Source organism: Artibeus jamaicensis, unplaced genomic scaffold (assembly GCF_021234435.1).
Source record: "Artibeus jamaicensis isolate MK-2021 breed Jamaican fruit bat unplaced genomic scaffold, CSHL_Jam_final contig_1998, whole genome shotgun sequence".
Taxonomy (NCBI): Eukaryota; Metazoa; Chordata; class Mammalia; order Chiroptera; family Phyllostomidae; genus Artibeus; species Artibeus jamaicensis.
In genome coordinates this window covers 357030-372686 of record NW_026521407.1, presented here as the reverse complement: position 1 = coordinate 372686, position 15657 = coordinate 357030, and the positions used below count along the sequence as shown (strand labels likewise).

The following is a 15657-nucleotide window of genomic DNA, read 5'->3' as shown; positions in this document are numbered from 1 at the left end:
GCAGGGATTGTCCCACATGGAAAGTGAGGCCTGTTTTCTGCACCTCCCACAGCGGAGTTGTCCCCTCGCCCAGAGGGACAGCGAGGGGAGGGAAGGCAGGCCCGCCATCCCCTGGCCAGACTCTCACCAGTGCTGATGAAGACAGGACCCAGGAGGGGATGGGGGGCATGGTAGCCAGGCCTCGCGGTACCAACCCCAACTGATTACTTCGTCCTTCGGCTCCTGGGCCTCCCCCCCTTGCTGTATCCCACGAGGCAGTCGCGTGGGTGCCCCTACCAACCATCTCCCAACAACATGGTGGTAAGTCGGCCTCAGAAGGAAACAAAAGACTAAGGATGGAGTGCCAGAGTGGCCGGGAGCTGGCACCTCCGGGTCCTCTCTCCTCAGTTTCTGGTCATCTTCTGAAGGGCCCCCTTATGCTTGGTAAAATAAAATGAACCCCCAAATGCTAGCTGGAGCCTCTCCTCCCACCCACTTTCCCCTTCACCCCCACCCAGTCTGCAGCTGGCCCCTGTCCCGCTCTGTCTCGCTGCCCGGTGGGAGCTCCATAGACCCACGGCCAGTCTGGTCCGACCCAGCTGTTCCTTCCCTGCGCCCTTTCAGCAGTAGCTCTGTCCCCACTGAGTCAGATCTTTCCTTCTCTCTTACCTCCACATGCTCCTTACTCTGTTCCCTTCCCACCAGCCACCTGGCAGTTCCTTTCTTCTGAGATCTCTTTCCCTTTCCTCAGGCTCCTCTGCTCCCCTCCTGGCACTGGGCCTCCCCCCACAAGCTCCCTTGTGTCCCGGACACCCATGCTCCCTTTTCTGTCCCTGCCCCCATTATGGTGTCCAACTCCCGACTCACGCCCAACTCAGAAACCCTTCTGGACGTCCGGAAAGGCCCACAGGCCCACCCACCTCTTCTTTGTCCTCAGCTGCTCACGGGAAGCGCAGGTTAGGAAAATCCCCTCTGTGAGATCTCTGCACAATTCCTGGCCACCGTGACTCAGGAAGCCATAGCAAGGGAATCGAAAAGAACTGGAATATTGGGCAGGGCCAGGTGCCCCACCTCCCAGACCTTCAGATAAGCTATGTTATGGCTGGGCTGGAGGCAGATAAGGCCAGAGGTAATAAACCCTTCCCTCCCTCGGAGCCCAGGGAGCAACTGGCATATCTGTATCTACACCTGATATATATTCTAGGTGAGTGGGTGAGTTGGGGCCAGGGAATGGTGCAGAACCAGGCACATGAGGCCATGCAATCCAGCTCGGAATAGAGAAACAGAACATGAGTGGGTACCAACCCTGAGCCAGCAGGTAGTGGCCATGGCTGTGTTAGGGATGGGAGAGCGATGTGGTGAGAACCAGCTACCCGAACGCCGTGCCGCGGTGGACAACGCTGAAGACAGAGAGCACCAGCCGTAGGGACGGCTGAGTCGGTGTGGAGGACCCTCAGAAGGTGCCGCCACCTGTCTTCTTCACCCACCTCCTTTGCCAGGGCGAGACCTCGGGCTCCACCCAAGTCAGAAATGGCCACCCAAGGGAGCCCCACTTATCTTCCGGCCCCTGCCTCCCCCAGTTCCGACAGAACATTTCAGCAGATGGTGATGGTAGTGGGGACAGGAGTAATGCTAATATGCCTACGGAGTACTGAGTGTTTACTACACGCCATGATCAGGCTAATCCTCACAATCACCCTGAGGGATTATCTTTACACAACAGAGGAAGAAACTGAAGCTCAGGGAAGTAACTGGACAAGGCCGCGAAGCCAGTAAGTGGCAGAGCTGGGATTTGAACCCAGAGCATTGTGGATGTGTCCCAGGCCCTCCCGACTGCACTTACAGGTCGGCGGAAGGCCCCAGGGCACCCCCACCACTAGGACCGGACCCAAGGGGCTGCATTTCTCCTCTCGAGGCTGTGTGGGCCTCACTCAGAGGCGGGCAGAGGGTGGAGGGGGTAAGGGACATGGGCAAAGACCCCTGCACAACTCCAGGGACGTTGCGATGCTGGACTAGGGCCAGAGGAACCCAGGCTGCCGCGGGCAGCTCCTCCCTCCCACCCGGACTTTGTACCTGGCCTGGGAAGAGCAGCTGACTGCTACGTGCGGACACAGTGAAAGGCTGGGAACCTGGAGGTGAGCTCAGGGAGATTAAGGAGTCCTTCACTGAAGGACTCCACCCTCTCTAGCCAGGGAAGCCTGAGTGAGCCCTGGGGGTACCTCTGCCCCTCCCACTCACACGGGGAGAAAGAAGCATAAAGATTTCTCAAAGAAAGGCCAGGAGGAGATGCAGCCCTCCCAGGGTGGGAGAACTGGGGAAAGGCATTCAGAGAGGACCGGGCACCCCTAGGGCCTCCAGCTTCATTTGTGAGGCCACTGCTGGACTGACCTCCCTGGCCATGACACAAGCCATCTGTCTACCAGCCCAGCCCATGGAGCCCAGAGGTGGAAGCTCTTTCAGAGGTCCCAACAGCCAGAAGTCACAGGGCAGAGTCCTGCTCTCCGCCCGTGGCTGCTTCTGTCCCTCAGAGCTGCTTGCTCTGCTGGGGGCAGTAGGAAGAGCAGCAGTCCCAGCGTCCCTGTCACGCTCCAGGCAGAGGGTCCGACTGCCGCTGCCCCCCCCCGCCCTCAGCAGCAGTGGTGGCCCACCCCCTGCCCCTTGCCCAGGGCCCTGCAGGGAGCAGACGCCAGACTCGGGGGGAAACAGAACACGCTGTCCTTTATTTGTGTTTCTCAGAATACTGTACAAAGGGAGTAAAAATCCTATTCACACTTTGCTTAGAAAGATTTTGAGGTGAAAGTTCCCTATGATACATGGGGTGGGGGTGGGGGGCCGAGAGGCAGAAACCAGAGCCAGTGACCTCCCATGTCCCTCAGGGCCCTGGGAGGGGGCAGAGGCAGGCCTGCCTTTGCAGAACACAGGCCCTCGTCAGACCGGGGAGGGAGAAGGCGGCCCCTCTCCAGCGAGCTCAGGCTCCTGCCCCACCGCTTCCCCTCAGTGTAAGGAGACAGCACCTGCAGGCCACTCCTTGCTCTGTCCACCACCCTGCCCCAGCCAGCAGGGCCATGCAGGACTCCACAGTCGGGGGCAGCCTGAATGGCCCCATGGATGCAAGCCCCACGAGAGGCCCTGCCCCAACGCCTGCCTACAGGGTGAAGAGCTGCGAAAGGTGACCCCGTGCCTTGTTTCTGTCCCAGTTTCCCCCCACCCCTCACACCACTGCAGAAGGCAGTGTCAAACTGGACCTGGGCTCGGAGTGCCTAACAGGCCTCCTGCACCCAACCCCACCCTGCACACCGACCCAGGAGCTTCAAAGCCACAGCGGGCTCCCCCCTATTACCACCACCATGCTGGGGGTAAATTAACTCTCAGAGCGTGGCTATTCCCTCGACTATTTCCCAAAGGATGAGGCTGGGTCTAGCTTGTGCCCCCACCCGCCCGCCTGCTCTCACACCAATCTCTGCTGCCCCGTGACTCCCTTTTTCTGAGTCTCAACTCGCTGTTCCCACCCCTTCTCCACCCTCCTTCCACCTCCACCAGGGCAGGATGGCAGCAGCCCTGGCCCCTCACCTCGGGAACCACCCTCCACAAGCAGCCCCACCACCCTCTGTTTACCCTCCCCCACCCCACTCCCCATGCGGGAGGGCGGGGGGTCGTAGGGGAGCTGCCAAAAGCATGAGGCTTTTACTACACAGTTCTCCACCCAGAGGGACACGGCGCCGCCGTGCACTGCCTGTCACACGTACGAGCACACGCTGAGGACTGTCCTCACACTTCAGACCAAAGTGACACGACAGAGAAGCTGTACCGCCCCTCGAGGGGGTTAAAGTGCTTCAGTGGTCCGAGGCCGCCTGTCCCAACCTCAAAGGTCTGTGTTCAGCCTGGGAGCCCAGCCCATCCATGACCACCCCACGGAGTCTCTATCCCAAAGGCAAAAGAAACAAGATAAAAAAACCAGAAGGGTCCGCGCCCAGGGGGAAGGGGCTGGGGTGGGCAGTTTCCACCCTAACCCCACTACAAGCTACTTCGAGTCAGCTACCAGGAGGACGCGAGGGGGACATGGGGCCCAGAGGCCCAACCCCGCCTCTGGCAGTCTCCAGAGGCTCCTCTGCTTTCAGCAACACAGCGCAGGTTTCTGTCCCTCTCCTGCCATCTGCGCAGGCAAGGGGCTCCACCCTCAATATTTATTGATCCCAAAGATCCGGACTCCGTGGAGCTGGGGCAGCTTGGGGATGAGCACGCTCATCAAAGACACAGTGTTGAGGATGAAATGGATCTGGTCGTACTTGGTGTAGAAGCTGGTGAGAAAGTACCTGGTGGAAAAGGTCAGGGAGAGAGAGGTGTGAGACTCTGTCTGGAGGATCCCTTCCTCCTCTCTCCCTGGGTGGAAGTTCCCTATGATACATGGGGTGGGGGTGGGGGGACCCATGTATCTCAGCAAATTCTTCACAGCTGAGAATTTATGGGGAAGGCCCCCAGAGCAGATATCGATGGCAATATCTCCCCAGAAAGAGAGACCCCTCCCAGCCCAGTCCCCTTGCTTTACCTCCCGCCTGTAGGCCCCCCTCCACCGGCAGGAAGGAAGCCCCGGATGAAGACAACAGGGCCAGGGAGGCACAAGGCCTGCGCCCAGCACACGACCAGAGGTGCTCCAGCTTCCCTTCCTTTCCCCGCTCCCATGCCCAGAGCCAGACTGGGGAGGCAGGCCTGGTGGGGCCTCAGGGTGCCCCGGGCCTTGGCCTGCCTGCCAGCATCCTCCCTCCACCCAAGGCACTCACAGCACGATGGGTGTGATGGTCAAGAACTTCCGAGACGCTGTGAACTGAACCCCATAGTCCATCTGCTCCCAGTGGGTCAGCAACCTGGCCTTGCCCTGGTCCGGGGTCTCGAACGGTGTGCCCTTCACTGTGTGTAGGAAGATGTACATGCCCTGGAAGGAGGGGCCTTCATTAGCAGACACAAAAGGCAAAAGGCCCGCCAGCTCAGCAACTCCGCCTGGTCACAGAAGTGGGCTCCGGGTGGTGCGGAGCCTCCCTCTGGCTGGCAGAGGCACGTGGGCTGGAGGCCAGGCCTGACTGAGGAGACACACGGGAGCCGGCAATGGAGAACCGCCCTCCAGCCCCACAGTAGCCTCCTTGCGCCAGCTGGGAGGGGGCAGGCTGATGGGAGGGAATCAGGCCCCTGCCTGCCCAGCGAGAGAGCACAGGTAGCAAGCAGGTGGTGAAGGAGCAGAGAGGCCAGAGTCAAAGATGGTCTGAGATCCTAATTTGGGAAAGGGGCATTTCTGTACCAGGCTATGCACCTGGGTCCTAGCGACTCTTTGGGACCCTTAGTTCAGCTCTCAATGGCTCATCTTCCAGGTGCATAAGCTACCCCACCCTGCATAGATGAGGGCAAATCTGCTGATCTGAGTCCTCTTACTGGAGGGCACAGAGCTGGACCCCAGAAGGGGGAGCAGGGCAGAGATGAGAGCTGAGTCTGGGCCCTGGTGACAGATGCTGTCAGCACGTCACCCTGACTTCCGGCCCATGCCTGGGGGCTCCTTCTACTCCTCAGTCCCACCAGAGCAGCCCACACCGTCAGGGCGGGCAACAGACAGGCCCTCACCATGTTGTGGATGAGGTTGGTGAGGGTCCAGACCACAGGGACGCTCACGAAGGGGATGCTGAGCAACACGACGTGGAGAAGCCCGATGGCCAGCACGTAGGAGAGCCAGATGCCCCGGCTGTTCATCACCCGCGTGTTAGGGTTCACCTCGCTGTGCGCCGTGCCCACGTTCATCCTGCTGCCCCTTGCCTGCCACTGCTCTGCAAACAAGCAGCACAGGTGAGACAGGTCACACCACTTTCCCTGCCCCCTCACACCCTCCACGTCCCGCGGGAGGGAGGCTCTGCTCACCCCAAGAACTCCAGGCGGTTCTACTGTTTTGATTCACACACAAAGAGGCCAGAGAATGTCCACGTGGACTGAACTCTGTTCACTTCCCAATGCTGGGCTGGGAGAAACACCATACATCATCCAATCAGAACAGTGCCCTTCTAGGCTGACTGCCTGGGTGTATAGATCATCAAGAAGCTTCTAGCCCCAGAGCAAAGAAACCACTGCCCCTCCTCCAGTCTCACCCTCCGGGGCATTCCCAGGAGGGCCCTCTTCCCAGAAAGCCCAGGGAAGAGGAGAAGAGGCCTGTCCCCTAAGAAACACTCATAACTCCTGCTGGACTGTCTCATTGAGGACTGATACGAGGCATCTACCCCTTCCCTACCTTCCCCACCAGAAGGAATAAAAGGAGGTGGAGCCTGATAAAGAGCAGCGGATGAAATATTTGGGGGGGGGGCATTGATTCTATCCATCTCCCCTAATTCTCCAGTCCTGGGTCTGCACAAATCCAGGCCCAGGAGGACTGAGGATAGAAAGAGGGAGGGAGGGATAGAGGGAGGGAAGAAAAGAGAAAACAATACTAGGACAACCTTTGCTCAGACCTGGAAGCCTCCCTCTTAGTGACAAAAAACAACCACTCCAGATGTTCCATCCAATTGGCAGCAACTCTGGCGAAGCCTCATGATGCCGCCTACTCTGCTGCCAAACCACCAGGGCCCTTTCCCCACCAGAGGAGAGGTGAGGACAGAGAACATGGCCAACATCTACAGCTCCCACAGCAGCTGGAACCCAAATCAACATACCCCTCCTGAGGTCACAAAACCACACCCGTGGCCTCCGTGCTGCCCCTTCCCCTCTGCCCGACTCATCCTCACCTCCGCCTCCTTTCCCAGCACCCGTTTCCAGGGGTTAGTAGCACCATGCCTTCCCTTGCCCATCTCCAATGGCGGAAACATGCAGCATGAGGAACGAGAACTGCCCTTCATGCCCAGGAAACAATGCAACCCAGTTGCATTCCTGGATGCAGGCAAGGAAGGGTTGTGCAGTCCCTTGTCCAGAGCTTGGCTGTCCCCAGATCCCCAAGGGCCCTGTGACCAGCAGGAAGTGGGAACAGATGGTGCCTTTGTACTGGTTCACCTCCTGAGCTGAGGGAAGGTCTTCCCTGATAAAGACCCTAAGGTCGTCACCATGGTAACAACCCCATCTTTCCTGGGAACACAGAAAGGGGTCCCAGATGGAGGTATCCCAGAAGTGCCCAGAAGGCCACCTCCCTCACCCTGCTGCGATGAACCCCTTCAGACCCAGTTGCTATTTATCTCTGACTAGGATCACAGCCAAACCTGTGCAGGCGCCAGAATTCTTGAGAATCAGTTCCTCAGTTCCAGGATAATGGGAACAAGTTTGCTCTTTTCCCACAGCTCGAAGCTCAGAGACCTCAGAGGAAACGTGGCACACACACCTCCCCAACGTGCAAACACGCATGAGATGGCCCAGGGTGTACCCTAGAAGGGATGCTCTTGGGGCCAATCAGCTCAGCCCATTAGGCTGGATAATTGGGCCCAACGGAAACCCAGGGAACTAGAACACCGGGACTGGCTCCGTTGTTTACCTTCCCAGAGGCTTCAGTTACTCTAACACAGCTCCTGGGAACCTACTATGCAAAAGCCTCCACCTTGGGGTGGGGGCGCTGGCTAGGAACTGAGGGCAGGACTTACTACTGAGTAAGGGTAGAGAAACTGTTCCCCAAGTCTACCAGCAGCTGCTGCCCCTCCCCACTTCTCCCTAACCTCACCGTACAGGGGGTACAAGTAGAGACCTCTAGTGCTCCCTGATATTTTGTCCAGGAGTCTTGCTGAATCCCAGATCATTCCACCCTCCTTTCTGACTGAAACAGGCATCCAAGGAAGCCCGATGAGTCCAGGAGGGGCCCACATTTAGGATCTGCCACCCCGCAGCAAAGTTCCTTCCTGAGCCTGAACACTAATTGACCTGAGAGCAGAAATCCCAAGAGACACCTCCCTCCAGCCCCCCAAAAATAGACCAGATCAATAAACTAAGAACAAGATTGGCATCCGGGAAGCACTCTTGAGCCTTTTGTGTGACTAAGGGTACATTTCTCTTCCATTAGTAAACTGACCCACTGCCCCTCACTCAGGAGAGACCTGGGCAGAAGCTGGCAGAGGTGAAGCAAGTCTACAGCAGCCGAGGCTGAAAAGTTCTGAGGCCATAAGCTGGCAGGCAGCTGCCTGTGCCAGTCCCTAATGTGGTTTCATAACCTGCCTCAAACCAGAGCCTGCAGCAACTCTGTTCTGTTAACTACTTTCTCGCTGGTAGCTCTTTCCTACTCCTACCCTCCCTTTCCCCCTGACTCTATGCACAAATATCCCTGCCCAGCGTGTCTGTAAGACACCTAAGCCAAGGCCACAGTGCGTCCCAGGCCACATTGGTCCCAGGGCAGCAGCCAGGTAAGCGATTATCATACTCTCCCCCAAACAGAGGCAGCCCTTTAAGTAATGCACCTTTTCCCTTCTGGGTGACGAGCACGAAACAGCCAAGCCTGCAACTGGACCCCAACGGGGAGTCCCTGGCAGCACGCCACAATGCCATTTTCATTCCGTCCACCTCTCTGAGCTGCTGGGCCACAGTAGCTGACCTCTTAGCTCTGGCCCTGCCTCCTGGACTCTAGAAAGCAGTGGAAAGGGAAAGAAGGCCAGGTCTGGAGAGAACCCCACTAGCCCGGAGAGAAGGTGAATCGAAGAGGCCGAGTCCTCACTGCTGTTGGGGTTTTCTGAGTGAGACCTCAAGCCAAAGTGGAGGCTCTCCCTCCGCTCCCCAGCCTAGGACCTCGCACTCGGAGACTGGCTAGGTCCGGAGCCTCACCTCCACCTCCATGCGTTCACCCAGCCCTGGAACCGGCCAAACCTTCCCCCAACCCCCAAAGCCAAGCCGCTCCAGGCTCTTCACCCCTAGCCCGAGCTCCTGCTGTCCCCGCCACGCTCCACCTCCCGCCTCCGACCCCATTTTCCCCTTCGGGTATTCCTCCGACTGACGCACTCCCCCACCTCCTCTCACCATGCCCTCCAGCCCGGGGCACCCCCCCACCTGCAGCTCCCATCTCCATTCTCGCCCCACCTCTAGCCCTAGGAACCTCCCGGTTCGCCCAACAAGAGCCCGCTCGTTCGGACTCACCGTACGGTGCCGGAGGTCTAGGGCCCTCGAGGGCCCGGGAGAGGTGCCCGGAGGCGGGGGCCGCTGCAGCTAAAGCAGCTGTAACAACGCGCGTCCGTAGCCACCCCGCTGGCAGCTCCGGCCGAATCAGCGCCCCGCGCCGCCCCCCCTTGACGTCACCTCCCAGCGCCAGTCTGCCCGATGCCTCCTGGGAATAGTAGTTTCCCCTCCACCCACTGTCTGGCCCGTCCGCCTGCCGCCTCCTGGGACTCGACGGTGCCCTCCTCCTCTCCCGGACCCCGCTACTCCACGCACTCACATCGCACCCTGCGCCCTACTCCACCCCAGGCCTCGCTGGGCCACTCAGAAATTTCAATAGGACCTGTTACTGTCAGATAGTATTGCTTTGGTGCGTAGCAACTAGTTTGGCGTCTGCGTGCCCTACAAGTACAGTGTACATTTGCCCCATTTTGCTGATGAGGAAACTCGGAGTTTTAATGAACTTGCCAAAGGTCCCTGCTGTGTCCCAACTTGGACCGGAACCCAGAATTTGACCTCAGGTCAGAGTTTTTCAATTTCACCTTGCTGCCTCCACCCTGGTCCCAGAGTGGCCCTTGAATCGGACTAGCCCAACCCTTTGTCCTGGAAGCGGGCTTTCACGAAGATGGTAAAAATGGGAGTTTGGAGAACAGAGAAAGTGGCCTGTGGGCAGCATTTGTCTAGAGCCTGTTTACTCAGTTACACCTGAGTCAGGCTGGCCTAAGCCAGGCCACATCCTTGGCATTCCCACATGAAACGTTAGAAGAGGACGCATGTCTTCCGAAGATCCCTTGAAGAATAGTCAGGACCCTGAATTCCAGTCCTAGGTCGGCATGTGGTGGCTTTGGTGGGAAGCTCCACCTCTCTGGTGTGCAGCTTTCAAGCCGCATTCTCTAAGGCAAGGGCACAGATTTTACTGACAGGTAGATGTAGCAGACACTTCTTTACCAGCAAATAACTCGACTCCATGTCTAACTCCACACTTGTGAAACCCTGCCTCCAAGGTAGTGCGAATTCAGAAGAATGTGTATAAAGCACCTGTATTATCGTAGGAAGCTATTTCTGTAGGAAGCTGAACTAAATGGCTCTTGAGTTCTCCTGAGTCACCAAGAGGGCCTCATCTGAGTAGTTTCCACTAGACCCACCCAGTTTCTTTCTAAGTCCACTTTGTGCGTGGCAGGGCTGGAATAGCAGGATTAGATGACATCGTGACATGCCAAACTGGGTGGCTGTAAACACACACAGAAATGAATGTGAGGGGACAGAAGGGAGAAGGCTGGCCCGGGAAGCCTGGGGAGCACCCCTTTCAGGCCTGGCCCATGCCTTCCCAGAGGGCTGCCAGGAAACAGATGTCTCAAACCTAGAGTGGCGCCCCAGGAGGCATCTAGTGGGCACCAAGCAAGTGGATATCTGAACCACTCAAAGCAGAACAGGCAGCTTCTCAAATATGTCCAGCGTCAGTGGCCCAAGACTAAATAATCACCCCAGAATCTGAAAAAGTCCTTCCTGGTGTCCTACAGAAGTTTCTCCTGGTTTGAAGAGGCCCCTTAGAGTCAGCCTTGTGAAGACATAAGCAGACAGCTGAGTGTTGTCCTTCCCACAGAAAGCTCCACAGCACTGAAGCGGGCGGGGGGAGGGGGGTCTCTCTTTTTTCCAAAGGGAGCCTGCTGAGTCCTTTGACTTCTCTCTGGGATCCTTCCATCCTCCATCAAGTTGATGGAGCTGTCTGGATCCTTCCCAGTGTCCTCACATCTCTGTGAAGTTCACTGATCCAGACTGGGTCCACATCTCAAATAAGGTTCTGACTAATGCACAGTCTTAACGGAAAGAGCACTGGCCATTCCATGCCCTATTAATAACTCTTGTTATCGAGGGTTTGTTTCTTTTTTCACAGTTGGGAATGAACGGAGTTCTGACTCACTGGAGGTTTGTGGTAAATTGAAGATCACTTTCTGCTTAATGAAGCCTGAGTCCCTGCCATCATCCTTCTCTTTCTCTAGCTCCCTGACCTCATAATTACCATGTCTTCCCCAAACATCCTTGAGCCATGAACAGGCCTAAGTACAGTCCAGAATGAGTGATAGCAGCCTGATGCGGTGCTGGGGTATGCACAGCCCCGTGGACAAGCCATTGGGAATATGTGCCAAGAGGCTGAAAGTCATTAGGGCCCCAGATCCATGACTGCATTTCTGGCTTCGTAGTTTCAGGAAGTGCATCCCGTGTACTTAACTATTTGTGAGGGTGTTCGTTCCAGCATGAATTATGATAGTGGAAAACCAAAAGCAACCTAAACGCCCAAGAAAAAATATTATACCCATCAGATGGAATAGTATGAAGCCCTATAGTAAATGGTTGTGGAAATGCGGCAGTGTGGGAAAATGCTAGGTTACATGAAAAAAGCAGGGCTGAAAATAGCATGAGCATTCCCCAGGGCTGCAGTCAACAGAATCTAGAAAAAGGGAGACTGGAATAAACACCCAAGTCCTTTAACCTAAATTAGAAGAAAAAAAGGACAGGGAGGCTTATAGATTAAAATTAATTCAGCAATATACTTGGGGTTTCTTTAAATAATAATCTTGCCCTGGCTGGCATAGCTCAGTGGATTGAGCACGGGCCTGTGAACCAGAGTATCACGGTTCGATTCCCAGTCAGGGCACATGCCTGGGTTGCAGGCCAGTTCCCAGCAGGGGGCGCATAAAAGGCAACCATACATTGATATTTCTCTCCCACTCTTTCTCCTTCCCTTCCCCTCTCTCGAAAAATAAATAAATAAAATATTTAAAAATAAATAAATAATAATCTTATTTATTTATTTTTAGGGAGAGAGGAAAGGAGGGAGAAAGAGGAGAGAAACATCCATGCGTGTTTGCCTCTCACACGCCCCCTACTGGGGACCTAGCCAGCAACCCAGGCATGTGCCCTGACTGGGAATCGAACCAGCAGTCTTTTGGTTCACAGGCTGGCCCTCAATTCGCTGAGTCACACCAGCCAGGGCGGTGTTGCCTTTTATAAACTCATTGCACGTGTAAATGATATTTGAGCATCTACTTTATTAGGATGTGGAAATTCAACAAAACAAAACCAGATCTTGTGTTAGGATAGAGGGATTTGGGGTGATTTTTTTCATTCTCTAGTTTCAAACTCTGCGTACTATGAGATTGTTTTACATGTTTTGTGAAATGTATTTGTGTTTTGAAAACACAGTGAGCCGTTTTCACAGGCTCTCCTTGCCCTCTGCACGTGCCTTAGTCCACTGTGGCAGCTGCACTGCCCAGCCTCGGGGTGTTTCCATCCGGCAGGGCAGCAGGGCCTCTGCTTGCCACAGATACACCCGTGTGGGCAGAGATAGCAAACATGGGTGGGGATAAACTGGGAACACATTCCAGGGTGATGGCAGTGGTGAGAAGTGAGGAGGTGGGGTGTAAGGGAAGGGGTATAAGAGCCCCTTCCCCCCAACCTCTGAGAGGGAAAATGGCACCCTCCACTCTCACTACCTGCTACCTGCCTTCAGTTCATTCCGGCTCCCTCTCTGCCCCCTGCCCCTTCCTGGGGGGAGATGCTGAGCTGACTCCCAGAGCAAATGCAAGGAAGAGAAAAACTTTGTTGGCAGTTGTGTTTTGGTCTGGGTCGGGGCACCCAGGCGTGTGGTTGCGGTGGGGAGGGATCATGATGCTAAGCGCATGAGCACTGAGCGAGATCTCCTGAGCCGGTGGGAGATGGGGGAGGTGCAGAGCATTGCCCGTGGGCACTCCATCTCCTCCCCTCGCCCAGCCCTGTCTGTGGTTGGCTATTTTGGGCTGCAGAGGAAAAGGGCCGAGCCGGCCAGGGTCTCCAGGGCTGGAGCCAAGGCCTGGGAGCCAGATCCTCCCTCTGGGAACCAAGATGAGGTTGTTCTTTAGGGACCCCTGAAACTGCATTTTTTAAAAATCTGGATATTTGATATTTTCTCCCATGGGGCCGGGGTGGGGGGAAGCAGTTTAGAAAACTTAATATTACAGCCCTGACCTGTGTGGCTCAGTTGGTTGGGCGTCATTTCGAAAAGAAAAATGTTGCTGGTTGGGTTCCCAGTCAGGGCACAGGCCTAGGTTGTGGATTTGGTCCCAGCTGCGGGCCGTGGTGAAGGGTGCACACAGGAGACAACCGGCAGACGCTTCCTTCCCACGTCAGTGTTTCTCTCCCTCCCTTTCTCCCTCCCTTCCTCTCTCTCTAAAAACAAATAAATAAATTTTTTAAAAACGTAGTATTCCAGATCAAAGAGATCATGTGTATGAAAACGGTAGCTTTCAGAAAAGGTCCCCAGCCGCCCGTCCCGTTGCGTGAGCGCCCCTAGCAGAGCCTGCCTCTCTGGAAGTTCTGGGCGCCCTGCCAGGACCGCCTTCTCCCCTGGCCTGACACCAGCTCCTCCCCCAGTAACAACCACAGTGGCCGAGATTTAGCACTTGCTGTGTGCCAGGTAGTGGGAAAAGGCTTCCCATGCATAAACTCTATTCATCTTTACAACAGCCCTGTGAAGTAGGCATTTTTATTATCCCCACTTTACAAATGAGAAACTGCAGTACGGAGAGTTTAAATATATTGCTCAAGGTCACACAGCTGGGAAATGGCATTTCTCCCAAAAAAGTCATTCCTGGATACCCCCTCTCCTGTGTGTCCCTTATATTTCCATAGATGCCTTGTAAAGACTTCTCCCCTGCCCTGAGGGCGCCATGTTTGTTACCCGCTACGCATCCGCTTCCCCTAACAGGGTGCTTGCTCCACCGTCTTACTCATACTTGTGTTTCCTGCACATGGTGGGTTCTCAGAAATGTTAGCTGAAAGCGGTAACTCACCCAGACACCCAGATGGTAGCCACACTGTGCTCCACTCCCAGAACACACCTTGCTCTTTCTTGTTCTTGTCTCAGCCTGTAATGAGTTTACTCTGATCCTTTTCCACCTGGTAGACTCCTATTCATCCCTCAAGGCCTAGCTCACCTGTCACTTTCTCTGTGAAGCTTTCCCCAGCTGTCCAGCCAGAGTCCACTGCTTTGTCCTCAGGGCTCCTCCGATCCCTGCTGACCCCTCAGCTAGAGCCCTTCCCTATCGGGTGGCCATATTTCTGCACATGTCCATCTTCCCCCATTGTCTGGGGATGTTTCACTTCTCTTTGCATCCCCAATGCCTGAGAGGCCCAGGAGGTGGACATTGAACAAGGGAGAGAGTACATCCAAGGATGGAAGCATGAGGTGTACACGCTTTGCCATTTTCCATAAGGAACAAGAATAGCAGAGGCCTTTTCTGGCCCTCCTGCCTAAACTGCCCAGGACACTGGCATTAAATGCATCCCCAGCTGACATGATAGGGAAAGTGGCCAGCCCTTCTCCTTTCCTTTCATCTACCCCCTCTATCCAGGACAGCCCCGGGGGACCTGGAGGCTTGCTGAATTTCTTTCCTTCAGGTCACACCTTTGGGGCATGGAGTTACTGCCCTCAAAGGGAGAAGCTACCATTCAGCCCGCCCAGAGTGGGGACCTGATAGGCCCACCTTCCTGGGTCCTGAACTTGAGAGGCAGACCCTGCATGCCTCAGCCTCTTCCCCACCTACACATTGAATGTCAGGCTTTAAGGGATCTCAGAGAGAGTAAGATCCAGAGAACCAAGGGCCCAAGGGGATTTGGGGAAAGCTGTATACCCAGTCATCCAATGTCTGATGACCTTGAGCCTGGCCCATGAGTTTTCCTATGCGCCTCACAGCCATGGCAAAGAAAGGAACACCCGGTTCACGGCTCCTTCAGTCCCACACTATGGCTTCCGCCCTTAGCGTCTCCCTGCTGGACTGTTGTTGCAACTGGTCTTTCTTCCACCAATACACTCTCCACACAGCCCATCAAGTGCCCCAAATATCAAAGCTAATTAAAAAACCCTTCTGTCCATCAGCTACTAAACCAAGTCCCAATTCTTACATGGTATACAAGGCTGCAAGGACCTGGTCCCTCCCCACGTTAACCATAACCTTTGCCACCGTCCCCTCCATCCCTGTTTCCTACTGTCTAGGAGAAGCCAAGCCTTCTCGTGCTCCCTTGCACGTACTCTGCTGTTCCAGCTGATGAACTCAGCCTTCAGGGTCACCCAGCTCAGATGTCACTCCTTGGTGAAGCCTTCCCTGTTATCATGGAAAAGTTAGTCTTATCAGATAAGAATGATCTCATCTCAAAGCAACCAAAAACACTAGGAAAAAAATGGTTCTGACCCCAGAGTGCTCTTAGTCACACCTAAGGAGGTTTTAAAAGTCCATCCCCAGAAATATGCCAAGTGAAATTAGTCACGATCTCTGTGGCAGACCCGGTAGACCCAGACAACAGGGGTTTTCAAAACCTCCCATCTTCCACTGTGCAGCCAAGTTGAGAAGCACCGAAGCAGGGGGTTATTTTTAATGAGTCCAGAGGTAGGCGGTTGCTGGGGTTGGCTGAGTGGTTCAGTGAAACTGACGCCAATGTCTCCATGATGCTGTTAACTTTTCCTTTCTGCTTGGTTGCCCCAGGGTCACAGATGGCCATAGTTGGCCCTCCATGTCCAAAGCAGGGAGAAACCTATAGGGAGAAAGGGAGGGCCCAGCC

At 55.4% G+C, this 15657-nt stretch overlaps 1 protein-coding gene across 5 annotated transcripts; it reads right to left on the bottom strand.

Annotated features, from left to right (window-relative positions):
- Positions 1–2678: 2678 nt before the first annotated feature.
- Positions 2679–9180, bottom strand: ORMDL3 (ORMDL sphingolipid biosynthesis regulator 3). 5 transcript variants are annotated; one of them, XM_037140564.2, is made up of 5 exons: positions 9046–9136; positions 5878–5974; positions 5587–5786; positions 4758–4909; positions 2679–4292 (listed from the first exon to the last, which is right to left on the bottom strand). In XM_037140564.2, exons 3-5 carry the CDS (start codon positions 5758–5760, stop codon positions 4157–4159), a joined length of 462 nt encoding a protein of 153 aa, XP_036996459.1. In that variant the 5' UTR covers positions 5761–5786; positions 5878–5974; positions 9046–9136; the 3' UTR covers positions 2679–4156. The 5 variants fall into 5 exon arrangements, with proteins under 5 accessions (XP_036996459.1, XP_036996461.1, XP_036996460.1 ...); XM_037140566.2 differs by having other exon boundaries at positions 5587–5781; XM_037140565.2 differs by having other exon boundaries at positions 5878–5969; positions 9046–9115.
- Between the last annotated feature and the right edge of the window lie 6477 nt (positions 9181–15657).

Bases quoted from the DNA above. Each gene is read 5' to 3' on its own strand.
- ORMDL3 (XM_037140568.2), bottom strand. From the start codon at position 5,760: ATGAACGTGGGCACGGCGCACAGCGAGGTGAACCCTAACACGCGGGTG. The intron at 4,910-5,586 runs GTGAGGGCCTGT...CCCTCCTTCCAG, and splicing joins CCAACCTCATCCACAACATG to GGCATGTACATCTTCCTACA. The intron at 4,293-4,757 runs GTGAGTGCCTTG...CTTTTCCACCAG, and splicing joins ACCATCACACCCATCGTGCT to GTACTTTCTCACCAGCTTCT.